Below are 26745 nucleotides of genomic sequence, written 5' to 3'. Positions count from 1 at the left end.
AAAAAGAAGTAAATAAAGTAATAAGTCAAAAACATATTCACATCCCTAACATTTATTAAGAACTAGTCTTTTAGCACATTAACGGGTGCTAGAATAGATGTCTGTCTGTCTTTCTTTGTCTCTCTCTCTCATTGGCCGCTGTCTTTCTTTCTGTCTCTCTCTCTCTCTTTGGCCGCTGTCTGTCTGTCTTTCTTTCTTTCTGTGTCTCTCCTTGACCACTATCTGTGTGTCTTTCTGTCTCTCCCTCTCTCCTTGGCCACTGTCTGTCTTTCTGTCTCTCTCTCTCTCTCTCTCTCCTTGGTTGCTGTCTGTGTGTCTGTATGTATGTCTTTCTGTCTCTTTCTCTCTTTCTCGTTGGCAGCTGTGTGTCTGTCTGTCTCTTTCTTTCTCTCTCTCTCCTTAGCCGCTCTCTGTGTATGTTTCTGTCTCTTTCTCTCTCTTTCTCCTTGGCCGCTGTCTGTGTGCCTTTCTGTCTCTTTCTCTCTCTCATTGGCCGCTGTGTGTCTGTCTTTCTGTCTCTCTCTCTCTCTCTCTCTCTCTCCTTGGCCACTGTCTGTGTATGTTTCTGCCTCTTTCTCGCTCTTTCTCCTTGGCCACTGTTTATGTGCCTTTCTGTCTCTTTCTCTCTCTCTCATTGGCCGTTGTCTGTCTCTCTATCTCCTTGGCCGCTGTCTGTGTGTCTGTCTGTCTTTCTATCTTTCTCTCCTTGGCTGCTGTCTGTGTATGTTTCTGTCTTTTACTCTCTCTTTCTCCTTGGCCGCTGTTTGTGCCTTTCTGTCTCTTTCTCTCTCTCATTGGCCGCTGTGTGTCTGTCTTTCTGTCTCTTTCTTTCTCTCTCTCTCTCCTTGGCCACTGTCTGTGTATGTTTCTGTCTCTTTCTCTCTCTTTCTCCTTGGCCACTGTTTATGTGCCTTTCTGTCTTTTTCTCTCTCTCTCATTGCCGCTGTGTGACTGTCTGTCTTTCTGTCTCTTTCTCTCTCGTTGGCCGCTGTCTGTCTCTCTATCTCCTTGGCTACTGTCTGTGTGTCTGTCTGTCTTTCTATCTCTTTCTCTCCTTGGCTGCTGTCTATGTATGTTTCTGTCTTTTTCTCTCTCTCTTTCCTTGGCCGCTGTTTATGTGCCTTTCAGTCTCTTTCTCTCTCTTTCCTTGGCCGCTGCCTATGTGTCTTTCTGTCTCTCTCTCTCTCTCTCTTTGGCCGCTGTCTGTCTTTCTATCTCTTTCTCTCTCTCCCGTTCCCTGCCTGCGCCCTGCTCCCCTTCCTTTGACCGCCCCCCCCCCCCAGCCCATCCCACCCCCTCTACGGCAGTGCCACCAGCCTCCAACAAATCCTCATCCTCGACCTGGAAATTCACCCAGAGGGGAGAGTGGAGGCAGAGGAGAAGACTGTGCGACCACAGAGCGGCAGTAGTTGTGGCCTTCCCTCCCCTAGCTCCGTAGCTCGGACGCCACCACCGCCGCCTCCTTCTCTCCCCGATGTCGGCTCCCAATGTGTACACGTGCCACATTCTGCAACATTTCTCTGCCGACCACAGCGCGATGGACGCACGGAGCCACAAAAATTGAAGTGCGCATGTGCACTAAGGGTATTATTATCTTAAGATTATACAGAACATGAGCTTGTTGAACAAGAGTAGGGTTACCAGATGTCCGGGAAAACCCAGACAAGTCCTTTTTTAGTGGACTGTCCAGGCCACCCGGATGGACTTTCCAAAACCCGGCATTTGTCTGGGTTTTGGAAAGCCCCAACGAGCTCCGGCCACATCTGAAGGGCCTCTGAAGCATGAACGGATGATGTCAGACACATTCACGCATGCTCCAGGCCCTCCAAACGTAGCTGGAGCTTGTCCGGAAGAAAGGAGGCTTTGTGGGAGCTGGAGGCAGAACTGGGTGTGGATGGAGGTGGAACTGGGCGTGGCTGGAGAAGAACTGGGCGTGGCTGAGACCGGAACAGGTTGGGGTCATATGTCTGGGGTTTCGCAGAGAAAAATACGGTAACCCCACACAAGACAGCAGTGAGAGGGCAGAGATGTAAAAATGATACTGAGATAGCCAGGGAAATTTTAATTATCACAGCCAGGAAAACTGCTCCTTTAACTTAGAATTCCAGCTTAAAGATGGCAAGTTCACTTATTAAGAGATCTGGCTGTGTTTAAATCAGTGGTTCCCAAACCTGTCCTGGTCAGGTTTTCAAGATATCCTTAATGAATATGCATGAGAGAGATATGCATACCTGTCACTTCCATTATATGCAAATCTCTCTCATGCATATTCATTAGGGATATTTTGAAAACCTGACTGGCTGGGGGTCCCCCAGGACAGGTTTGGGAACCACTGGTTTAAATTAACCTAAGATTAGACCTCTGTGACCACCTGAAGACTCAACTTCAAGTAAGACCTGAAGAAAGAGTTCCTGTTTCCAGGCATCATCAAACTTCATGAATAACTATCAAAGGATAGGAACTCTATGAGCGTCGGGAGCAGAGCGGAGTATTCAGTGCGGCTCTTTGCGCTAGTAACCGCTATCGCGGTTTCGTAAAACGGGGGTGGGGGGAATTTAGCTGAAAGTGCAATGAAGTTCCTACATAGTGTAAGAAACAGCCCTTCTGTGCTCAAACATCCTTAAGAACATATGAACAGCCTTACTGGTTCAGACCAATGGTCCATCAAGCCCAGTAGCTCATTCTCACGGTAGCCAATCCAAGTCCCTAGTACCTGACAAAACCCCAAAGAGTAGCAGCATTCCATCCAGAATCCCAAAAAAATAGCAAGATTCCGGAATCCCAGAGAGCAACAAGATTCTAGAACTCCAAATAGTAGCAACATTCCATTCAGAATCCGAAGAATAGCAAGATTCTGGAATCCCAAGGAGTAGTAACATTCCATGCTACTAATCCAAGGCAAGCAGTGGCTTCCCCCATGTCTTTCTCAATAACAGACTGAGGACTTTTCCTCCAGAAACTTGTCCAAACCTTTCTTAAAACCAGCTACGCTATCCGCTCTTACCACAACCTCTGGCAACACGTTCCAGAGCTTAACTATTCTCCGAGTGAAAAAAATATTTCCTCCTATTGGTTTTAAAAGTATTTCCCTGTAACTTCATCGAGTGTCCCCTAGTCTTTGTAATTTTTGACGGAGTGAAAAATCGATCCACTTGTACCCGTTCTACTCCACTCAGGATTCATTTGTCCACTCAGCCGTCTCTTTTCCAAGCTGAAGAGCCCTAACTGTTTTAGTCTTTCCTCATACGAGAGGAATTCCATCCCCTTTACCATCTTGGTTGGTCTTCTTTGAACCTTTTCTAGGTCCTTAGGCTGTGTATGTCAGGATCTCGCTGCTTTGAACAAGTTAATTGCCAGCTAAAAGCCACAGCAGAACACCCAACAGCAGAACAAGAAAAGCTCGGTACTTACCACAGGATAGCTGGTATTTGGCTCAAATTCTGTAGAATTTGCACCTAGAAAATGAAAAGAAGTCACAGAGCATCAACAGCCATTAAAAATTAATCTACAGGAAAGCTGACAGGCTGGAATAATTAAAGATCTCTGAAAGAGAAAGCAATTAATCCCAGGACTATTTGTTCTCATCAACACACACTTGGCATTTGCCACTGGTAGCTGCTATTTTGTTGCTTTTTAAATTTCTGAATGAGGGCTAATGTGAGTCTGCAGGATACAGTCAGGTTTTTATTTTCTCAGCTGCTGAGTGAAGTGAAATTTCAGACTCGCGAAATTCAGCATAAAAAGTACATTTCCACAGAGGAAACCACTGTAAATACCACATCGGAGAAATCTTACTGTAACCCAGACCGACTGTCCTGCAATTCTAGTGTAAACCGCAATGAATCCTAGTAGAAAATCGTGGGATATAAGCAATTGTACGGTACGATATGCGCATGGCGTACAGTCCTCCCCCGAAATTTGAGGGGGTTCCGTTCCAGGAACCCCCGCGAATTTCCAGGGGAGGCAGGAGAGGGCAGCTGGAGCGCCGGCCGGTGAAAAAAATCGCTCACGGTCTGCTTCGACCGCCTCTTCCTGTAGTAAAGTCGGGCTATACCAATCAGGAGCTGCTTTGACCCGCAGCTACTGATTGGTGTAGACCAGGGATCTCAAAGTCCCTCCTTGAGGGCCGCAATCCGGTCGGGTTTTCAGGATTTCCTCAATGAATATGCATTGAAAGCAGTGCACGCACATAGATCTCATGCATATTCATTGGGGAAATCCTGAAAACCCTACTGGATTGCGGCCCTCAAGGAGGGACTTTGAGATCCCTGGTGTAGCCTGACTTTACTACAGGAAGAGGCGGTCGGAGCAGACCGCGAAAGAGTGAGTCCGTGATTCGTGAACCGCGAATTCGTGGGGGAACACTGTATATGTATTTTTTTCAGCGAATTTCAATTATTAATCTGTTTTCATATTTTTTTTTTTTAGGGGGACCTGCCTTGAAACAGCCTGGACAGGGCGAAACATGGATTCGTGTCGGCATTTAAGTCAAGTTTCAAGTTTATTTAAAATATTTGATATAATCGCAGTATCCAAATCCAATGCGATTTACAAAATTAAAAATAGAAAAAATAAAAAATTTCCAACAAACAGGACATTAAAGACTTAACTGTGTTCCTTGTCCAGATAAATTCCAGGGAATGAGATAATGTGATTATGAAAAGGGTCAGTTAAAGGCGTCCTTAAACAGCCAGCTTTTTAGTAGGCCTTTGAACTTAGTAGGTAATTTTTCTTCTCTTATATTGAGAGGAAGCGAGTTCCAAGTTTGGGGAGCTGTAACAGAAAAGATCGAATCCCTCCTTGAATAAATAATTTTTAGTGAGGGACTTACCAGCAGGGATTTTTCTTCTGATCTAAGAGATCTTACAGGAGTGGATGGTATTAAAAATCTTTCTAAAGATGCTGGGGCTTTGTTTACTAATATCTTATGTGTCAGTAAGGCAATTTTATAAATGATTCTGTGGTTTACCGGTAACCAGTGATTTTCCTTGAACAATAGGGTTACATGATCAAATTTTTTTCTATTCATGATCATTTTTATTGCGGTGTTTTGGATAATCTGTAGTCTATGTGTTTCTTTTAAGGTAATCCCTTTGTATAGAAAGTGACGGCAGAAAAAGGCTGAGGCCCATCGAGTCTGCCCACACCATTGACCCACCCCCCCTATTTAATCGCCCTCGTAGAGATCCGACATGAGCATCCCATCTGTTCTTAAAATCTGGCACACTGCTGGCCTCGATCACCTGCACTGGGAGCTTATTCCAGCTGTCAACCACTCTTTCGGTGAAGAAGTATTTCCTGGTGTCGCCATGAAACTTCCCGCCCTTTATTTTCAGCGGGTGTCCTCTTGTGGCCGAGGGTCCTTTAAGAAGGCTGAGAGCTGTGCAATACGAAAGCCCGGTGCATAAGCATGATAAACTCAGGTGAAAAAACGCCCAGCCCAGATGCCTCTGAACTTGCCTGTTCTGCGCCGTAAAGAGCTACCGTGGCTCCTCCCGGCGCGCCCGACTCCCGGACGGCCTCCGAACTCCCTTCCGCCGCGGAAGAGCCCTGCAGCCCGATCGAGTCGACCGCAAGAGAAGGGGACGTTGAGCGCGCTTCCCCAACTCGGGAAATGGCTAAATCACAGGCCTGTAAAAATGAATCATCTGCCGGTGTGTCCGTGCAACCGGCAGAGCAGAATCCCGACAGTGTTCTGCGCTTTCCACAGCGCGAACACCGGTGAACAGACTCTGTCGCCATAATTCGGGTTCGGCAAAAAAAAACCTCTCATATATATATTTGTTTTTTTTTAAACGGAGAAAGTCGCCAAACCGCCGCCGCCGCCCTGAACAACCAAAACGGCACTCGGGAACGAACAAATTGCAACCACAGAAAGCATAAGTCTTACTCACCAGCACACACTCAGACCGCCCCTAGGAAGGAAGGTAATGGCTGGGAATTGTCCTGAAAGCTGACTGAAACAAAGGCACAGCTCAGCCCAGGCAGGATGGTTTTTTTTCCAAACTGGAATGAAGAAAACACCACAGAGTCCTAGGAAACCCCTCAATCAACCGGAGGGGAGGGTGGAGTAGGGACCTGGGAGGGCCCAGGTGTAGCTCCCAAAGCCGCACACCTCAGCCAGGCACCTCTGTCCTACTGAAGAGAGCGAGTCTCAACAGAGGAACAGAACTGAACACCAATGCACCCGGCACAGCCAGAATCCAGGAGCCAGAGAGATAGCTCCAACCCCTGCTGGGAGATAGAGCAAAACTGAATGAGCAGGAGGAACACCAGTCTATAAGACCAACTGTTAATCAGTTTCTCTATCTCCACCTACTGGTCGATGTGAGCTATCCCACTTGTCTCTGGATTCATCTGCTGCTTTGCTAAGGAAAGGAAGTATTAAAAGTGGGTCTGAAGGGGGTGCAATGAAAGGGAGCCCGGGAAGGTGTCTGATGTAGGAGAGTCTAGGAAGGGTGTCTGGGGTGGGGGGAATTTAGTGGATGGGAGCCTGGGAGATATCAATTGGTTAGGGGGTACACTTTAGTACAGCCTGGGGACGTGTCCGGTTTGGGTCTGAAAGCAGGTACAGAGGAACAGAGAAGCACTTTCCTGCCGTTATATTCTCTTGCTGTGAGTTGGAATAGAGTGTAAAAGTCCAGCAGGGGGTGAAAAGGCAAATACTGACTTCCTGGCACTAAAGAGCCAAGCGATCAACTTCCGTGTCCCTACGGCTCGCAACCTTGGGGTGACCTTTCACTCGTCCCTCTCCTTCTCTTTTCAAGTTCAGCACACTTCCAAAACCCGCCGTTTTCATTCTTTACAGCATCGTTGAAATCTGGCATTTCCTAGCTGAGGGCAACGCTAAGACCCTCATCACCTCCCACCTAGACTACTGCAACCTGCTTCTCACTGGCCTCCTGCTAAGACTCGCTAAGACCCTCATCCATACTCTCATCACCTCTCACCTAGACTACTGCAACCTGCTTCTCACTGGCCTCCTGCTAAGACCCGCTAAGACCCTCATCCATATCCTCATCACCTCTCACCTAGACTACTGCAACCTGCTTCTCACTGACCTCCTGCTAAGACCCGCTAAGACCCTCATCCATATCCTCATCACCTCTCACCTAGACTACTGCAACCTGCTTCTCACTGGCCTCCCGCTATGCCATCTCCCTCCACTTCAATCTGTCCAGAGCTCGGCTGCGTGCTTCGTATTCTGTCAGTGTCACCATCCCTCTCCTCAACTCACTTCATTGGCTCCCTATCCATTTCTGCGTACAGTTCAGACTCCTCTTACTGACCTGCAAGTGTTCGCACTTTGCAGCTACTCACTATCTCTCCTCTCTGATCTCTCCCTATATTTCCCCCCCCTCCCCCGGGCACTCTGCTCATCTGATAAGTGTCTCTTATTGGTACCTTTCTCCTCTACAGCCAACTCCACTGTCCCTTCTACTTTGTCGCACCGTATGCCTAGAACAAACTGCCTGACTCAGTACGTCAAGCTCCATTTCTGGCAGTATTCAAATCCAGACTCCATAGCTGCTTTCAATTCCAAACTCCAACCCACCCTCTAAGCACCAATATCTGTCTTATCATTCCCTCTCTAATTCCCCCCTTACTGATGCACTCTCTTGTCCAATTTATCTGTCTTGACTAGATCATAAGCTCTTTTGTGCAGGGACTGTCTCTTCTATGTTTTGATGTATAACACTGCGTATGTCTAGTAGCGCTATAGAAATGGTAAGTAGTAGTAGCATGGAATGTTGCTAATCTTCGGAGATTCTTCATGGAATGTTGCTACTCTTTGGCGATTCCAAATAATAGCAACATTCCAGAACCTCAAAGAACAATAACATTCCAGAATCCTGACTCGATACATCAGGCTCCGCCTCTACAAGTATTCAAATCCAGTCTCAAAGCCCACTTCTTGGAAGATGCTTTCAGTTCCAAACTCCAACCCACCCTCTAAGCACCAATATCTGTCTGTCTTATCATTCCCTCTCTAATTCCCCCACCTGAGCACTGTGCAGTGATGCACCTTCTTGTCCAGTTTGTGTTTGATTGACTTCTTATCTGTAGATTACAACATTACAGTGACCCCTGATGCAGACTTTTGATTTGCCGAAACAAAGTGCTGTGTCGGATCCACAGCTTATATATGCCCTTTTATTGGAATAAACAAGATTCTTTTACATCCGTGATCCTACATGGAGTGTTCATTGTCCATTCCCACTGTTTCTTGTGTAAATATTTGAAAGCCACATTTATGAACATTTATATGTTAGCCAGATTATACATGTGCATTTCTTTAACAAAGAGAAGAACGACTTGAATCTCACCTTTCCAGTTCAGGCAATTTCTTGCAAATTCTACCACCGCCAACTGCATTCCAAGGCAGATTCCTATTGGAAAGGTTAGGGGTGGGAAACAGAGGAGAGAGAATTGAAAGACACCTTGAGAACAACTTACACTGTGCAAATTTGTTTCCACTTAATCTTTCCCGCCTATATGACACGGCAAAGCTCTTAGACAAAGTGAACCTTTTCATCTTACTCATGCAGCGACCTGTAATGAAAAGCTTTCCAGATGACAGCTATCCCTGACTCCATCTGCTTCATGGCTGAGCACAGAGAAGAGCCCCCAAAATGTAAGGTTTTGCAGGGGATGATGAAGCAGACAAGCCCCCAATATGTAAGGTTGTGGGTTCAATACCCTCAGGAGATTCAATAGGAAGTGAAATAAAGAATATATTGTGCAGAAATAGGCTTAATATTACAGAAAAGCAATGTTTATAAAGATACTAATGTACAGAAAGATATTCTATTATGTAGCTGCTTCTGTGCTCTTGTGAATGAGAGAGAAAAGACAACTTCCTGAATAGGTGCTGTGAGGGCAAAGAGAGGAAACAGACAGACAGACAGAGAGAGACACACACACACAGAGACATAGAGAGACAAACAAGAGTTCAGAGAGAGAGAGAGAGAGGGTAAATAAGGGTCCAGAGACAGGCAGACAGAGACAGAGAGGCAAACAAGAGTTCAGAGAAGGTAAATAAGAGTCCAGAAAGAGACAGAGAGAGAGGGTCAACAAGGGTCCAGGGAGAGAGACAGACAGACAGACAGACAGAAAGATAGACAGACAGAGAGACAAACAAGAGTTCAGAGAGAGAGAGAGAGAGAGAGAGGGTAAATAAAGGTCCAGAAAGAGACAGAGAGAGAGGGTCAACAAGGGTCCAGAGAGAGAGAGACAGACAGAAAGACAGACAGAGAGACAAACAAGAGTTCAGAGAGAGAGAGAGGGTAAACAAGGGTCCAGAAAGAAACAGAGAGAGACAAACAAGAAAGAGACAGAGAGGGTCGGCAAGGGTCCAGAGAGAGAGAGAGGGTCGACAAGGGTCCAGAGAAACAGACAGAGAGAGAAACAGACATAGAGAGAGAGAGAGTAAACAAGGGTCCAGAGAGAGAGAAAGAGAGTGTAAACAAGGGTCTAAAAAGAGACAGAGAGAGAGGGTCAACAAGGGTCCAGAGAGAGAGAGAGAGAGACAAACAAGGGTCCAGAGAGAGAGAGAGAGAGAGAGGGAGATAGAGACAAACAAGAGTTCAGAGAGAGAGAGAGAGAGAAGGTAAACAAGGGTCCAGAGAGAGAGAGAGAGAGAGAGAGAGACAAACAAGAGTTCAGAGAGAGAGAGAGAGAGAGAGAGAGAGAAGGTAAACAAGGGTCCAGAAAGAGACAGAGAGAGATAAACAAAAGTCCAGAGAGCGAGGGGGGTAAACAAGAGTCCAGAGAGAGAGAGAGAGACAGAAAGAGAGAGAGAGAGAGGCAGAGACAGAGAGAGAGGGGGGTGTTTCAGAGAGGAGGCTTTTATAGGTAGGAATCTTATTCTAAAAATAGAATCTATTGTACTTCCCAGTATCTTTCTGTTTATAATTTGTAAACTGTTTGAAACAATGGTTAGCTTAATTGATAAGGAAGGTGTGACACTTACAGAAATGGTAGATGGAATTAGTCTGCCTGTATGGGTTCAATCAATTATTTTGTCAAGGCTGGATTACTGCAATTCAGTGTATTTGGGTCTTTCAAAGGTCAGTCTGCAGAGACTTCAATTAATACAGAACACTGCAGCTAAACTTATCTTTGGTAAGAGTAAATTTGATCACGCAACTCCTCTGCTCAAGGAATTACATTGGCTTCCAGTGTATCTCGGAATTCAACTGAAGGGCATTTGTATCGCATTTAAGATCCTATTTGGCATTTTAGACTGGAATGTTCATAGATCTCATCTTGCCAGAAGTTCTCCAAAATTAAAACTTACATTTCCCTCTCTCAGTGGTAAAAACAGAACCTTTAAGAGATTTAGTTCTTCTTTTGCTTTTAAATTAACCGAATTCTGGAATGCTTTACCGCTTACATGAAGAAGTTTAGGTTCTTTTGCTTTATTCCGGAAAGTTGTGAAAACTTGTTTGTTTGCTAAACATTTTGGAAATTAACTATTTCAGTCTACTTTTTCTCGTCAAATTTATGGATTATGTTTTACATTATTGTAAACCGAGTCAAGCTCCTCTTGGTTGATGACTCGGTCTATAAAATTAAATTTTAGTTTGGTTTCTTTGTCCCATTCGAGTAGAATACCTTCTTGCTAAACAATCCAGTCTGGCTGGATGCTTAAAGTATGTGGATTCTGTGCAGGAGCATTTAGGGTCTATCTGCATCAACATTCCAGAGTCAGACTGATATAATGTCCATAGGCCTCTGCTGACATGGGTTAGGCCAGGGGTAGGCAATTCTAGTCCTTGAGAGCCGGAGCCCGGTCAGGTTTTCAGGATATCCACAATGAATATGTATGAGATGGATTTTCATGCGCTGCCTCCTTGAGATGTAAATCTATCTTATGCATATTTATTGTGGATATCCTGAAAACCTGACCTGGCTCCAGCTCTCGAGGACCGGAATTGCCTACCCCTGGGTTAGGCCAACAGAAAATGCTAACAGCTAGCAATGTAAGGCTGGGCTGACAATGTGCTATTTTATAACCAAAGAATTCATGTGAAATGAAAAAAGGCCCCCCTCGAGTATTTTTTTTTAAATGGGTGAGGGTGTCTGCTGGCTCTTTCTGTCACTTGGCAAAGCAGTAGGACCCTGACAATTTCAGGACCTGGTCTTCTTTCCTTCATATCCCAATGCGTTTCCTTTCTGAGCAAGCTCATATGAAGCGGGCGGGGTGATATGGAATGAGAACGCAGGATCTTATCTTGGTTCCTGACTGCCAATTTTATTCCTTCTGTGGCTCAAGGGAGGTGAGACTTTGGTGAGAGAAGGAGTGGAAGAAAAAACAGGGCGAGAAGAACATGAGGGAAGAGTGGCGGATAGCAGGTATATGAGTAGAGATATGTAGAGAGAGGATATGAAAAGGCCGATAGGGAGAGAAACAGAAAAATAGGAGCAGATAATGACTACTACCGTATTTTCACTCATATACCGCGCACCCATGTAAAACGCGCACACGGGTATAGCGCGTGGGAAACTGTAATTTATGTAAATAAATTTTTATATACCGCGCACACCCGTATACCGCGCATGCCGCCCCGACTCTCCCGTCGCCGCCCGACTCTCCTTTCGCCCGCCCCAACTCTCCTCTGGCCACCCCGACTCTCCTTTCGCCCTCCCCGACTCTCCTCTCCCCCTTGAAGTCCTGTCCCCACCCTGAAAGCCTGATGCCCCCCCGACGTCCGATTCACCCCCCCCCCGCAGGACCGCTCACACCCCCACCCCGAAGGACCGCTCGCACGCACTCGCACCCGCACCCCCACCCCGAAGGACCGCTCGCACCCCCACAGCCTCCCGACCCCCCCCCATCATGTAGAAGCTCCTACCGTTGTCCTACTGCTTCCTCTGTCGGCGGTCCCGCCCTTTCTCTGACATCAGAGAAAGGGCGGGACCACCGGAAGAGGAAGCAGCGCAGACGCAGGGCTCACAGAAGGGCCGGGACCGCCGGCAGAGGAAGCAGTAGGACAACGGTAGGAGCTTCTACATGATGGGGAGGGGGTCGGGAGGCTGTGGGGGTGCGAGTGGTCCTTCGGGGTAGGGGTGCGGGTGCGAGTGCGTGCGAGCGGTCCTTCGGGGTGGGGGGGTGGGTGCGAGTGGTCCTTCAGGGTGGGGGTGCGAGCGGTCCTGCGGGGTGAATCAGACGTCGGAGGGGGGAACTATGTAAAAAAAAAGTTGTAAAACATGCTCACGCGTATAACGCGCATGGTTATGCACAGTTTGTAAAATCGTGTATAACGCGCGCGTTATATGCGTGAAAATACGGTAAGCTTAAGGGATTCTCTGTGCTTCTCTCATGTTATATTGAATTCAGGGGTCCAGTCTATACATTTATATTTTCATGCTTGATCTAGGCCAGTGATGGCTAACCTTTTTGAGCCCGAGTGCCCAAACTGCCGCACAAAACCAAAGAATTTCCTCAAAGTGCCAGTACGTCAATTAAACCTTAATAACAAGATTTTAGTATCTAAAAACTCTTTATAAATTTGCCTGAACTATGTAATATCATTTTTAAAGGTTGGAATCTTTGTATTGTCAGAGAATCAATTTGATTCACAATCCTTTGGTTTTCATTTCAATTTATTGGCAATTTATAATGTTTTAATGATTTCATTCATGGGCCGAATACACACATACTTTTCTCTGTCGCCGCACTCTTTGACCAAAAGATTTGTAAGCCTGCAACCACGTCAAGGTAGACTCTTTCAGCAGCTCCCCTCCCTCCCCTTACCTTTGTGGCCAAGTCAAAATGATCTACCAACAATAAAATTTTAAAAACACAAAGCATGCTGTACGCAGAGAAAATGTTAATTATCATTTATATTCCGCGGGTTTTCAAAGAGGTCAAGGCAGATGACTTTATGCAATGTCACCTCAGTAACAACTACACAAAAATAGACAAATATTCCCCCTCCCTTTTTACTAAACCGCGATAGACGTTTTTAGCGCAGGGACCTGCGCTGAATACCCCACGCTGCTCTTGAAGCTCATAGGCTCCCTGCGCTAAAAAATGCTATTGCGGTTTAGTAAAAGGGGGCCATAGTGCAAAATATAGACAGCATATATAAATTCTCAAAACGGACACATTTTGATCACTAAATTGAAAATAAAATCATTTTCCTACCTTTGGTAATTTCATCAGTCTCTGGTTGCACTTTATTCTTCTGACTGTGCATCCAATATTTCTTCCCTTTTTTCAGCCTCCTGTATGCTTTCTCTCCTCCAGACCTCATTCCCTCCCCAAACTTTTTCTTTGTTTCACCCTGCCCCCTTCTTTCTTTTTCTCTCTCTCCATACCCCCTTTCATTCTGTATGTCTGTCTTTCTCTCTCTCTCCGTGCCCCATTTTTCTTTGTTTCACCCAGCCCTCTTTCTTTTTTTTTTTTTTGGCTCCCTGTCCCCCCCTTTCTTTCTTTCTCCTTGCTCTCCCCTATGCCACCACCATTGGGAAAATGCTGCCACCGCCACTGGGGAATAGACTGCCACTGCCGCTATCGGAAACAGGCCGGCGCCGAGTTCGCCCTGCTTCTCTTCCCCACGGGGCCGACCAACTCTTGCCACTCGACGTCAATTCTAACATCGGAGAGGACGTTCTGGGCCAGCCAGGCAGCGATTGGCTGACCCAGAACGTCCTCTCCGACATCAGAATTGACGCGGGTGGCGAGAGTTGGTCGGCCCCACAGGGAAAAGCAGGGAGAACTTGACACCGGCCTGTTCCCAATGGCGGCAGTGGCACTCAAGTGGCTAAAGAGACGCAGTTTGCCAGCCTAGGGAGAACACTGGAGGGTGGCCAGCTGTGCACCCCCTTGGGGCGTAAAACCGAGGCAGACCGCCCCCACCCTGGTATGCCACTGTCTGTACCTCACTCCCTCCCTATGACCAAAAATTCTCCTTTCTTCTATTCCCCGTGTACACAACCATCTCTTTCCCTCCCTTCCTCTCTCCCAAGTCCTTGCCTTCTGTGTCCAAAAACACATTCTCTCTCCCACCTCAGCATCTCTTTCCCTCCCTTCCTCTCTCCCAAGTCCATGCCTTCTGTGTCCAAAAACCCATTCCCTCCCCCACCTCAGCATCTATTTCCCTCCCTTCCTCTCTCCCAAGTCCATGCCTTGTGTCCAAAAACCCATTCCCTCCCCCACCTCAGCATCTCTTTCCCTCCCTTCCTCTCTCCCAAGTTCATGCCTTGTGTCCAAAAACCCATTCCCTCCCCCTCAGCATCTATTTCCCTCCCTTCCTCTCTCCCAAGTCCATGCCTTCTGTGTCCAAAAACCCATTCCCTCCCCCACCTCAGCATCTATTTCCCTCCCTTCCTCTCTCCCAAGTTCATGCCTTGTGTCCAAAAACCCATTCCCTCCCCCACCTCAGCATCTCTTTCCCTCCCTTCCTCTCTCCCAAGTTCATGCCTTGTGTCCAAAAACCCATTCCCTCCCCCACCTCAGCATCTATTTCCCTCCCTTCCTCTCTCCCAAGTCCATGCCTTCTGTGTGCAAAAACCCATTCCCTCCCCCACCTCAGCATCTCTTTCCCTCCTTTCCTCTCTCCCGCCTTCTGTGTCCAAAAACCCATTCCCTCCCCCACCTCAGCATTTCTTTCCCTCCCTTCCTTTCTCCCAAGTTCATGCCTTGTGTCCAAAACACACTCCCTCCCCCTTCTGTGTTCCCCGTTTGTCTCCCAGCCCATCTTAGCAACTTTCTCAGCAAAATGTAGCTCGAGCCGCATAGGCTTGTCTTCTATTTCCTGCCTGTCCCGCCGCGCACACAAAGCCGATCGGAAATCTTCCCCGACTTCAGCGCTGACGTCGGAGGGCGGGCTTTGCTTAAGCCCTCCCTCCAACGTCAGCGCTGACGTCGGGGAAGATTTCCGATCGGCTGTGTGAGCGGCAGAGCAGTCGGAGTAGAAGACGAGCCTCGCGGCTCGAGTTATATTTAACCCCGCGGGTCCCCCATCGTCCCCGTTCAGCTCTCTCTCCTGTGCACCCCCTGGTAGTACTGCCCTGATGGCGGCCCTGTGCGTGCCAGCTGCAAGGCCTTCGCGTGCCACAGTTGGCACGCGTGCCATAGGTTCGCCATCGCTGATCTAGGGTGTCCGGATTTTACAATCGTAAAATCTGGCAACCCTAGCTATGGTATCTCTTAGAACATAATAACAAGTTCTTCAAATGGCAATAAAGCTTATCAGGTGACACGTACTTTGAGCTCTGGATTCAGGAAATCAACCAAGCAATGTAATTTTCAGAGTTAAATGGTCCTACCAAGAAAAGGTTTTTTCTTTTCTCTGGCCCACGAGATTGCTTGAAGTTTGCCCTCGGTTCCCCTTAGTCCAAAGCCTCCTGGTACTAAAATACCACTGAAAGACAACAGACAAGTGACTTGTTAGAATGGGGCGGAGGGAGGAGGAAACTGACTCATCGGTTTCTTGCATTCTGCACTTAAGTACTGTATAATACTGATTTATAATCACAAAGTGTTATACAAAGACAGGCAATTATACTTAGAGCTGAAATGACCAGAAGGGACCACTGGAATTAAGGACCCAACTGGGTGACACTGGTTTTCTCTATCGAATGAACTACGTAACATGAAAGTTCAGCAAATTACTTTTACTATATGTAATATATTTTTATGTTATTTTATTATATTGCAATCTTCTTCCCTCTGCTTCCCCTCCTCCCCCAGTCTGGCATCTTTGTCTTCTTCTCTTCCATCTTTCCTTCCCTACCCCAGGTGGTTTTTAGCATCTCTTTCCTCCCCTCAGATCTGGTATCTGTTTCCCCAATTAAGCATGTACCCTTTTTTCTTTATCCCCTCCTTCCATCCATTATGTGTCCCCTCTATCTCTCCTCCCCACTTTCCTTCAGCATCTTCTCCCCTCTCTCTCCTACCCATTTCCATGCAGCATCTGCTCCCCACTCTCTCCTCCCCATTTCCCTTCAGCATCTGTCCCTCTCTCCCTTCGCCGTGGTCTAGACATCTCCCTCCCGCCCTTCCCCTCACCTTAGCTGGCGATTTTCATTTTTCTGTCTTCGAGTGGCACGGGCCTTTAAACAAGTTGCATGTGGCTGAACTGAAACTTCTCCTCTGACGCAACTTCCTGTTTCCAGTTGTATCAGAAGAGAAGTTTCAGGCAGCCGCGCGTGACTTGTTTAAAGGCTCGTGCCATTCAGAGAAAGAAAAATGAAAATCACCAGCAACGGTGAGGGGAAGAGAGGGAGGGAGATGCCCAGATCACAGTGATCAGGAGGAAGGAAATAGGGGGCTGCTGGACCACACAATCAGGAGGGGTGATAAGTGAGGCTACACGCGCAAAATATTTAACTGCGGGGAAAAGGCCATTCACCGCTCCACGGGGCAATGAATGGCCTTGTCCCCGTACCTGCAGCAACCAGTTTTTTTCCTCCCCATTTCAGCAGGTTATCAGCGGCTAGCCATGGGCAATAGTCACCATGTCATTCTCTAACAGATACTAAAGAATGACATGGGATGGTTTCCTGTAGTTATCTGTGGGGACAGGAACGGTGATAAATTCTTCACCACATCATTCTCTACTCCCAGGTCCCCATCCCCGTCCCCATGCAGTTGCATGCTATGGATTTTGTACGCTCAGTTTGTAGACCACCAGCTAAAAGCAGTTATGTGTTTAACTGCAAATTAATAATAATAATTTTATTTTTATATACCACCAAAACCATGGAAGTTCGAGGCGGTTTACAGCAAGAAGCGCTGGACAATCAGCGAAGAGGTTACAATCAAAGTCAACAATACAATCTTACATAATGAAAGAATTGGAAAACTATATAGTTCTTAGGGTTACTGGCAAAACGTGATTTGGGAGTAATCATTAGTGAAGACATGAAAACTGCCAAGCAGGTGGAGAAAGCTGCATCCAAGGCTAGACAAATGGTGGGATGCATTCGTAGAGGTTTCGTCAGCCGGAGGCCCGAAGTCATAATGCCCCTGTACAGATCCATGGTGAGACCTCATCTTGAATATTGTGTTCAATTCTGGAGACCACATTATCAAAAAGATGTGCGGAGAATCGAGTCGGTTCAGCGAATGACCACCAGGATGGTCTCGGGACTCAAGAACCTCCCATATGAGGAAAGACTGAATAGACTGCAACTATACTCGCTCGAGGAACGTAGAGAGAGGGGGGACATGATTGAGACTTTTAAATATATCACGGGCCGCATCGAGGTGGAAGACGATATATTCTTTCTTAAAGGACCTTCAACCACAAGAGGTCATCCGCTGAAAATCAAAGGTGGGGAGGGCGTGGCTTAACGCGAGCACGGATGGAGGTGTGATCGTGAAGCTCCTCACCATCCAGGCAATGAAATAAAAAAAAAAATTATTTTTCCTTCAAAATAATTATATAGAAAATATATATATAAAAAGCTGAACAAAAGATACAAGATAAAATCCTAAATTGCGGCATTTAAAGAGAGGTATGTGCTGACAAGAGTCGGGAAAGCAGAGAGCCGTTTGTGTTGGCGGTTACATAAAATTGAATACAGCGCTGAAGTACATGTTTATATTCCGACCAGATACAAAAAAAAAAATAGCTGATAAGAATCGGGAAAGCAGTCTGTGTTTTCGGAGGTTTTAAGAGGCTTTAAAGCAGTGCTGAGACTGCGAGATGAATGTGAACTGAAAAAAAAAAAAAAAGCTGATAAGAGTCGGGAAATAGAGAGTTGTCTGTGTTTTCAGCGATTTCAAGAGACTGCGAGATGTATGTTTAATTGAGAAATTGTAAAGAAAGGTTGTGTTCTGACAAGATATAACTGTAGAAAAAAAAAACAACTGAATTGCTACATTTGAAGCGTGATATGTGCTGATAAGAGTCGGGAAGACAGAGAACCGTTTGTAATGGCGGTTTTATGAAGTTTGAATGCAGCGCTGAAACCGCGAAGTAGATGTGAGTGATCAAACAGTTTGGCGAAATTGTGGAAAAAAAAAGGAAAAAAGTTTATATTCTGAACAAATATAACAGAAACAGAAAAAAGCTGGTAAGAGTCAGGAAAGCTGAGAGCTGTCTGTGTTTTCAACAGTTTCAAGAGGCTTGAAAGCAATACTGATACAGCGAGATGAATGTGAATGACCAGATAATCTGATTGGGAAATTGTGAAGAAAGATTGTGTTCCGATCAGATATAACCAAAAAAAAAAAAAAAAAAAAAAAAACCTGAATTACTACAGTTGAAGTGAGATAAGTGCAGACAAGAAACGGGAAGGCAGAGAACCAATTGTATTTTTGGCGGTTTCATTAAACTTGAATGCAGCACTGAAACCGCGAAGTACAAGTGAGAGATCAAACAATTTGATTGGAGAAATTGTGAAAGAATTTGTATTCTGACCAGATATATTAAAACCAAAAAAGGAAAAAGATTATTCTTTGATAAAAAAGGGGATTAAAAAAAAAAATTGAGAGAGAGGAATACTTGCATTTTCTCTCAATAATTAAGTGCCGAAGCGCTGAAGACAAATAAATATCAGCTTACTAAAATAAATACTGAATTGAATATTATTTTCCTCTGACAAAGCTGCGATTGGGCTTGTGAGAGAGGAGACAGAGAAAAGGTTCAACGGAACTTTAAAAAACTGAAACAGCAAGACATTGAGGAAATTGAGAGACGCTGAGAAAAAACAGAAGAAAATTGCTTAAAGTTGGTCAAAATAGGAAAAATAACTCTAAAAAAAGTGTTGCTCTCCTTAATCAGGGCTGCGATTGGGCTTGTGAGAGGAGAAAAAAAGTTCCCCTACTTCATTGAAAAAGTGAAAGTGAGAAAAGAATTTTCAAACTGACATAGGTAAAGGAAAAGAAAAGAGCTTAAAAAGAAAAATTTCTACTTCAAAAGATAGAACAAAATCTTGGAAGAAAAGAGATTAAAAACCTAAGAATACCAAATCTAAAAGACTAAATACAAGAAATAATAATAATAACCAAGAAAAATAAAACAATAACATGGCAAGTACCAGACAAAACAAAAATGAGGCTGGTACATCTGCAAAAAGACAGAAACAAGAACAAATAACTCCAAGCAAGATACCACTTCCTATCGAAGAATCAGACACATTAAGCAAAACAGAAGTTATGGAAGAACTAAAACAAATCAAACAAATGCTCAAGGAAACTATAACTAATATGTCGGAAATGAAAGAAGAAATTTTAAATATTCATAGACAAATGGAAGTTAACAACAAAAGAACAACTGAACTAGAATCAAAAATGGAAACTATAGAATGTGAATCAAAAAGATGTAAAAACGACAACCTGGAATTAAATAAATTAAAAGATCAACTGGAGGACTACGAGAATAGAGGAAGAAGGAAAAACATCAAACTTTTTGGAATACAAGAAAATTTAGAGGGAAAAAATACTATCCTTTTCCTTGAGAATTTAATTCCAAAAATACTACAGTTAGACTTGAAACAACCAATTGAAATTGAAAGGGCGCATAGAATCCCAATTAAAAATTTAGAAAACAAAAACAGACCAAGACCAATAATTTTCAAAATGCTGAGATACCAACAAGCACTAGAGATACTAAATGCAGCAAAAAAAGATAAAAACCTAAATTATAAAGGATCAAGATTATGGTTTTTACCAGACTTCGCCAAAAACACAGCAACTAAAAGAAAAAGACTACTAGACATGAGACCTCTACTAAAAGAAAAAGGATTTAAATATGGTCTATACTACCCGGCGAAAATGAGAGTGTCATCTGGAGACAAGTCCTTATATTTTGAGGATCCCGAAAAACTAAAAGATTTTCTCTCTAAACCAGAACCTATGATATATTAACATAATACATTAAGATGGTTTTGAAGACTCTATGAAAAATTAGAAAATATAACATATCGAAATATTTGAAGAAATGGAGGAAATACAATACAAAGAAAAGACAATAATAATTATATGAAAGAAAGAACAGAATATAGGAAAATTATTAAATAATACACTGCATATATGTTTAAAATAATTATATGTTGAAATCATAATACTAAGGAAATACAAATTAACATATTGTTAAATGGATAATGATACATTAATAAAATGTTATGGAAAATGATTAAATAAATATAAAAGATCAATATAGATAGATAGAAGGGAAATTTGTTTAAACAATTGAATATTGATTGCCTGGAATGGGGAGAATGTTAGGATTACAGTTCCAATGTGTATCCTTAAGCAGCCAATGTATTGGGAGGGAAAGGGAGGGATAAGGAGAATATTTATTAGAATAATTAAGGGAGATACATTAGGGTTAAATATGTGTGTCATGAAGAAAATTTTTTGGATATTAAATATGAAAGAGGAGAGGAAGAATAAGATAATGAAAAGTATTAAAATATATAATGTCTTTTAAAATATATTCTATTAATGTCAATGGCCTGAATCACGTAATTAAAAGGAAAAAAATATTAACATTTTTAAAAAAACAAAATGCAGATATTTACTGTCTGCAAGAGACCCATCTTAATATGAAGGAATCACAGAAATTATCAGGTGGATGGATAAAAGAATGTTTTTTTGCTCCAGCAGTGGGTAAAAAAGCAGGGGTTGCAATCCTTATTAATAAAAAATGTATGGCCAATATAAAGGTAAAAAATTCAGATCCACATGGAAGATGGATACATATCGATATAGGTATGGGAAATGATACCCTGACGTTATTTAATATATATGCCCCTAATTCGAATCAATCAGAATTTTTCAAAAAGCTACAAAATATGTTATTACCACTGGCTGCCTCTAATTTAGTGGTGGCTGGAGATTTTAATGCTGTAATGGATCCATTATTGGATAAAAAACCAGGTAAAAATATTAAATCTTTAGGTCTAGATAATTTAGTTCGATCATGTGATTTGAAAGATATATGGCGTATTCTTCATTTTAATGATCAGGAATATTCCTTTTGTTCACAGGTTCATAAATCATTTTCAAGAATAGATTATATTTTTGTTTCAACAAATAAAGTGCAACAAGTGATTAAAGCCTCCATTGATCCTATTATCATTTCGGATCATGCGGGAATATGGATAGAATTACAATTAGATCAATTAGAAAATAATAGACCTCTTTGGAGATTTGATAATGCATTGCTTGTGGATGACAAATTTTTGAAAAATTTCAAAACACAAATTAATGAATTTTTTCAAATAAATTTAGTGGAAGATACATCTATAGAGAATGTATGGGATGCATTTAAAGCAACTATGAGGGGTAATATCATATCATATTCAGCTTTTATTAGGAAACAAATTAAAAAACAATATATAGAATTAGAAAAAGAAATAAAAATATTAGAAGCTAAATTGATAAGTAAATGGGAATATGAAGTTTTGCAAGCTCTTTTGAAAGTAAAAGGTAAATATAATGAATTAACTTCAAAAATGATAAGAAAAGATTTGTTTTCCAAACAAGCAGTGTATTATGGAAATTCTAATAAGGCGGGAAAATTATTAGCAAATTATCTTAAGGCAAAAAAAAGGAGAACTAATATTAATGGAATAAAAGATGATAATGGTATAATAACAAATCAAACAAATATAATATTAAAACAATTTTTAAATTTTTATAAGGATCTATATTCTTCCGAACCTTATTTGGAGAAACAAAAAGATGGAAAAAAATTTTTAGATTTAATAAATGGACCTAAGATTCCTGATCATATAAAACGAAGTTTAGAAGAACCTATATCATTAAAAGAATTAGAAACAGCATTGAGATCTCTTAGAGTTGGATCCGCTCCAGGTGGTGATGGTTACACAGTAGAATTTTATAAAACATTTCAAAATATCCTCTCCCCACATTTATTAAAATTATATCAGACACAACTTATAAAAGGTAATATAAAAGGTACTATGGCTGAATCAATAATAATTGTTTTGCCTAAGCCAAATAAAGATCCTACTTTGGTTTCGAACTACAGGCCTATATCTTTGATAAATGTTGATAATAAAATTTTGGCGAAAATTTTGGCTTTGAGATTAGCCAAAGCTCTCCCACATATTATAGATATACATCAAACGGGTTTCGTTGCTAAAAGACATTCCTCCAATAACTCTAGACTATTATTTCACATGCTAAACTTGTCAAAAAAAATGGATGAACCGGCTTTTACAGTTTCATTAGATGCTGAAAAAGCATTTGATAGAGTAGAATGGAATTTTATGTATCAGGCTTTAGAATGGTTTGGTATAGGTTCTGGATTTATACAAATGGTAAAAACTTTGTATAGCTTCCCAATTGCAAGATTAAATATTAATAATAAGATATCTGATGGTTTTCAATTGCAGAGGGGAGTTAGACAAGGATGTCCGTTATCTCCTTTGTTATTTGATGTTGTATTAGAACCCTTATTGTTAGCAATACAGCAAACGAGGGAGATACAAGGTATTCCATATTCAGATATGGAATATAAAATTTCGGCTTATGCGGATGATATTTTGCTTTATTTGAGAAACCCAGAGTCTACCTTATCTTCTTTATTGGAATTAATTGATAAGTTTGGCAAATTTTCAGGTTATAAAATTAATTGGAATAAATCTGAAATTATACCCTTGAATGTTTACTGTGTAAAAGGATTATTTGATATTTTTCCATTCATATGGAAAGAAGAAGGATTTAAATATCTAGGCATTCAAGTTAAAAAAACAATTGAAGATACTGTAAAAGAAAATGAAAAATATGTATTAAAAAAAGTTACGGAGTTATGTGAGCAATGGAACCCATTACATATTTCTTGGTGGGGAAGAGTTCAAACTATTAAAATGATGATGTTGCCTGTAGTTTGCTACCAAATGAGTATGATACCTATTTATTTTCAGGGGTCCTTTTATAAAAAGCTTAATAGAATTTTAACAAAATTTCTTTGGCTTGGTAAAACACCTAGAATAGCTTTAGTAACCTTACAAAAATCAATTAAGGAGGGAGGGGTAAATTTTCCAAATTTCTATAGGTACCATCAAGCCTATATTCTACGTCAGGGTATGTATTGGATCCTCCCAGAACTTATAGATAATGCACCAGATTGGTTATATTTGGAATGGCGCCTTATGTTTCCCCTAAATTTAGTTCATATACCAAGTATTAATATACCTAAAAGATACAAAGAAAATAAAATAATAATGGATACTTGGAAAACATTGAGATTTATTGATAAATTAACACCCATCCCAATATACAAATCAACTAATCAATCCATATGGATAAACTCCAAGATCAAAATTGGCGGAACTCAAATCCTTTGGAAGAACTGGATTATTGCAGGCATTAGATCTCTAGACGATGTTATTTCAGAAGGTAAACTGCTGGATTTTTCACAATTGCAACATAGATTTGGTCTTAATAAAACACAAAGTTTTAAATGGTTGCAATTGAAGCAGGCCATTCAGGTTGGGTTCCCTGAATGGAAATCATTAAACAATCAATATAGTTTAAAGTTCTTATGCTTTAAAGCAGACTTCCTAGGACATCAAGCCGCATTGTGGTATAAATTAATATCTGGATATTTAATTAAAAAACCAAAAAATGGTCTAAGAGACATTTGGAGCATTGAGATTGGACATCAAATTAATGCATCTCAATGGCCACTAATTTGGTCTTGGAGAATGGGATGTACAGTGTCAGCGTCTATGAGACAAACATGGTTCTTTTTATTACATAGAGCTTTTTGGACCCCTACTCGTTTGCAAAAACTAGACAGTTCTAAGTCTAATAGATGCTGGCACTGTAATCTAGAACCAGGGACATTAGATCATTTATTATATCATTGTCCTTATATTAAAATTTTTTGGAATTCAATTTGGCCACAAATTAATAAATTAATGGAAAATCATATTGCAATATCATATGATACAATTTTATTTGGAACAATGATGAGAAAAAAAAGTCAAATTTCACCAGAAAATAATAAGCTTTTATTAATTATGACAGGGGTTGCCATTCAACATATAACTAATAATTGGAAAAATTACAACAACCTAAATTACACATTTTGGTGGAATACAATATGCCATATTTTTAAAATGGAAAGAATAATAGCAATACAAAAGGGGACATATAATAAATTTATAAAAATATGGGGGCCATTGACAAAATACTGTAATGAATAAATAATAGAATACTTTTTCTTCTTTTCTTCTTTTAGAGATTTTTTTTTTATTTTTATGACACACATATAGGGGGGGTAAGGAAAACAATTTATATATAATATATTATAATATATGATACAAAATGTAACATATGATTAAAAAATAATAGAAGGGTGGGGGGAGGGAAAATGAATAAATTTATCCAGAATATATTGTATTAGATATAAATATGTTATTGAATAATTGTATTCTAATATGTTGTATACTTTTATAAAATTTGAAAATTAAAAATATTATATTAAAGCAATAAAAGGGTGGGGGGAGGGTGAAGGGGAAAATCAAATTCAGACATACATTGTGTTAGATATAAAAGTGATACCATGCATTTATCAAATGTATTTTATTATTATGTACACTTTTTGTAAAATTTGAAAATAAAAATATAATGGAAAAAAAAAAAAAAAAAAAAAAAAAAAGAAAATCAAAGGTGGGCAATTTCATGGCGACGCCAGGAAGTATTTCTTCACCGAAAGGGTGGTCGATCATTGGAATGAACTTCCATTGCAGGTGATTAACGCCAGCAACGTGCTCGATTTCAAAAAGAAATGGGATATGTATGTGGGATCTCTAGCCGGGTGAAGTCTGGGGGTGGGTCATTAAGGTGGGCAGACTTGATGGGCTACAGCCCTTTTCTGCCGTCATATTCTATGTTTCTATGTTTCTATGAATAAGCAGAGCAGTATAGAATCTTAGTTTACAAATCGATTGAACAAACTCGTTTTTACCAGTTTTCTTAAAACTGAAGTAGGATGAGGAGAGCGTGATAACGTTACTATGCCAATCGTTCCATTTGCCTGCCTGGAAGGCAAGAGTTCTGTCCAAGAATCTTTTGTAGTGGCAGGCTTTTATTGTCGGATCGGTGAACAGATGTATTCATCGTGTGGGCCTAAAAGAACTTGCCAGATTAAAATGGGAAACTATTCCTAGTACTAATTAACATCAGTTAAGACCAATGATAGTCCATTGTTGGTTGTTAGAATATAAAAACATAAGAGTTGCCGTACTGGGACAGACTGAAGGTCTATCAAGCCCAGTATCCTGTGGCCAACCCAGGTTCCAAATACCTGGCAAGATCTCAAAGAGCAAAACAGATTTTATGCTGCTTATCCTGGGAATAAGCAGTAGATTTCCCCAAGACTATCTTAATAATGGCTCATGGAATTTTGTTTTAGGAAATTAGCCATACCTTTTCTAAACCCTGCTAAGCTCATCTCTAGCAACAAATTCTAGAGGTTAATTGCACGCTGAGTGAAGAAATAGTTTCTACGGCTTATGTTTTAAATCTACTTCATAAAGCCTCAAAGCCCATGGAGATATAAAGGGCTTCGGGGCTTTGCTGCGCAGCTTTCTAAACGAGGCCGTTAGTAGCTTCATTGCATGACCCCTAGTCTTAGTATTTTTGGAAACAGTAAACAAGTGATTCATGTCTACCCGTTCTATTCCACTTAGGGCTCCTTTTACTAAGGTGCGCTAGCGTTTTTAGCGCGCGCTATGTTGAAAATACTAATGCAAGCTCTATAGAGGTGTTAGCATGTAGCGCGCACGCTAAAACCGCTAGGGCATGTTAGTAAAAGGAGCCCTTAGTATTTTATATCGGTGGTTCCCAACCCTCTCCTGCAGGACCACCAGGATAGTCGGGTTTTCAGGATAGACTTAATGAATATGCATGAGAGAGATTTGCATATAATGGACGTGCCAGGCATGCAAATCTTCTCCATGCATATTCATTAGGGCTATCCTGAAAACCCGACTGGCCTGGTGGTACTCCAGGAGAGGGTTGGGAACCACTGTTTTATAGACTCTATCATATCTACGCATTTTCCCCCTACAAACCTGAAGCAATCTCTCAGGCAATTCCTACCCCTCTCACTTCCCCTCCCCTTACAACCCCTCTTACATTCCCTCCCCTTACACCCCTTTTTCTTCTGCAACATTCCCCTCTTGCATTTGTAATTCGCTGAATGTCCAGCCTTCTTTCGATGTGAACCGTCTAGAAGTCGTCTGACTATGGCGGTATAGAAAAATAAAGTTGTTATTATTATTATTATTATTATCTCCTCTCAGCTGTCTCTTATTCTCCAAGTTGAAAAGCCCCGACTGCTTTAGCCTTTCCTTATAGAGAAGTTGCCCCATTCTTTTTATCATTCTTGATGCCCTTCTCTGTACCTTTTCTAATTCCGCTATATCTTCTTTGAGATGTGGCGATCAGAATTGTACACAGTATTCGAGGTGACAAATGCCTGTATCTTGGTGTTGTAAACAGACCTCCAAGGCAACAGGATGATATGGACATAGAATTAATCGAAGACATCGAGACCATCACACTGCGTGGAGACACAGTACTGTTGGGGGACTTCAATATGCCTGATGCAGACTGGAACAAACTTTCAGCTACGACCAGCGGCACCAGGAGGCTACTAACCTCCATACGGGAAGCGCACAACTCAAACAGATGGTATTGGAGCCCACAGAGGTTTCAGTGGGCAAAGCGTTAGCCTCCAGTGACCACAACATGGTGTGGTTTCACCTCAGGAAAGGTTTCACTAGATCAAACACATCCAC

The 26745-nt window shown here is 42.0% G+C and overlaps 1 protein-coding gene across 7 annotated transcripts in view; it reads right to left on the bottom strand.

Moving 5' to 3' along the window:
- The window catches only part of CTPS2 (CTP synthase 2), a 212586-nt gene that overhangs the window by 92208 nt on the left and 93633 nt on the right, over positions 1–26745 (bottom strand). For 6 of the 7 annotated variants that reach the window (XM_033948181.1, XM_033948183.1, XM_033948179.1 and 3 more), the window contains exons 12-14: positions 15280–15374; positions 8328–8390; positions 3412–3455 (exon numbers count right to left, since the gene is read on the bottom strand). In XM_033948181.1, the coding sequence (XP_033804072.1) occupies positions 3412–3455; positions 8328–8390; positions 15280–15374 (202 nt within the window). The remainder of the gene's footprint in view (positions 1–3411; positions 3456–8327; positions 8391–15279; positions 15375–26745) is intronic. The other variant, XM_033948184.1, reaches the window with a different exon arrangement.

This window comes from Geotrypetes seraphini, chromosome 6, assembly GCF_902459505.1.
Source record: "Geotrypetes seraphini chromosome 6, aGeoSer1.1, whole genome shotgun sequence".
NCBI lineage: Eukaryota > Metazoa > Chordata > Amphibia > Gymnophiona > Dermophiidae > Geotrypetes > Geotrypetes seraphini.
This window is presented reverse-complemented; position numbering and strand designations above follow the sequence as displayed.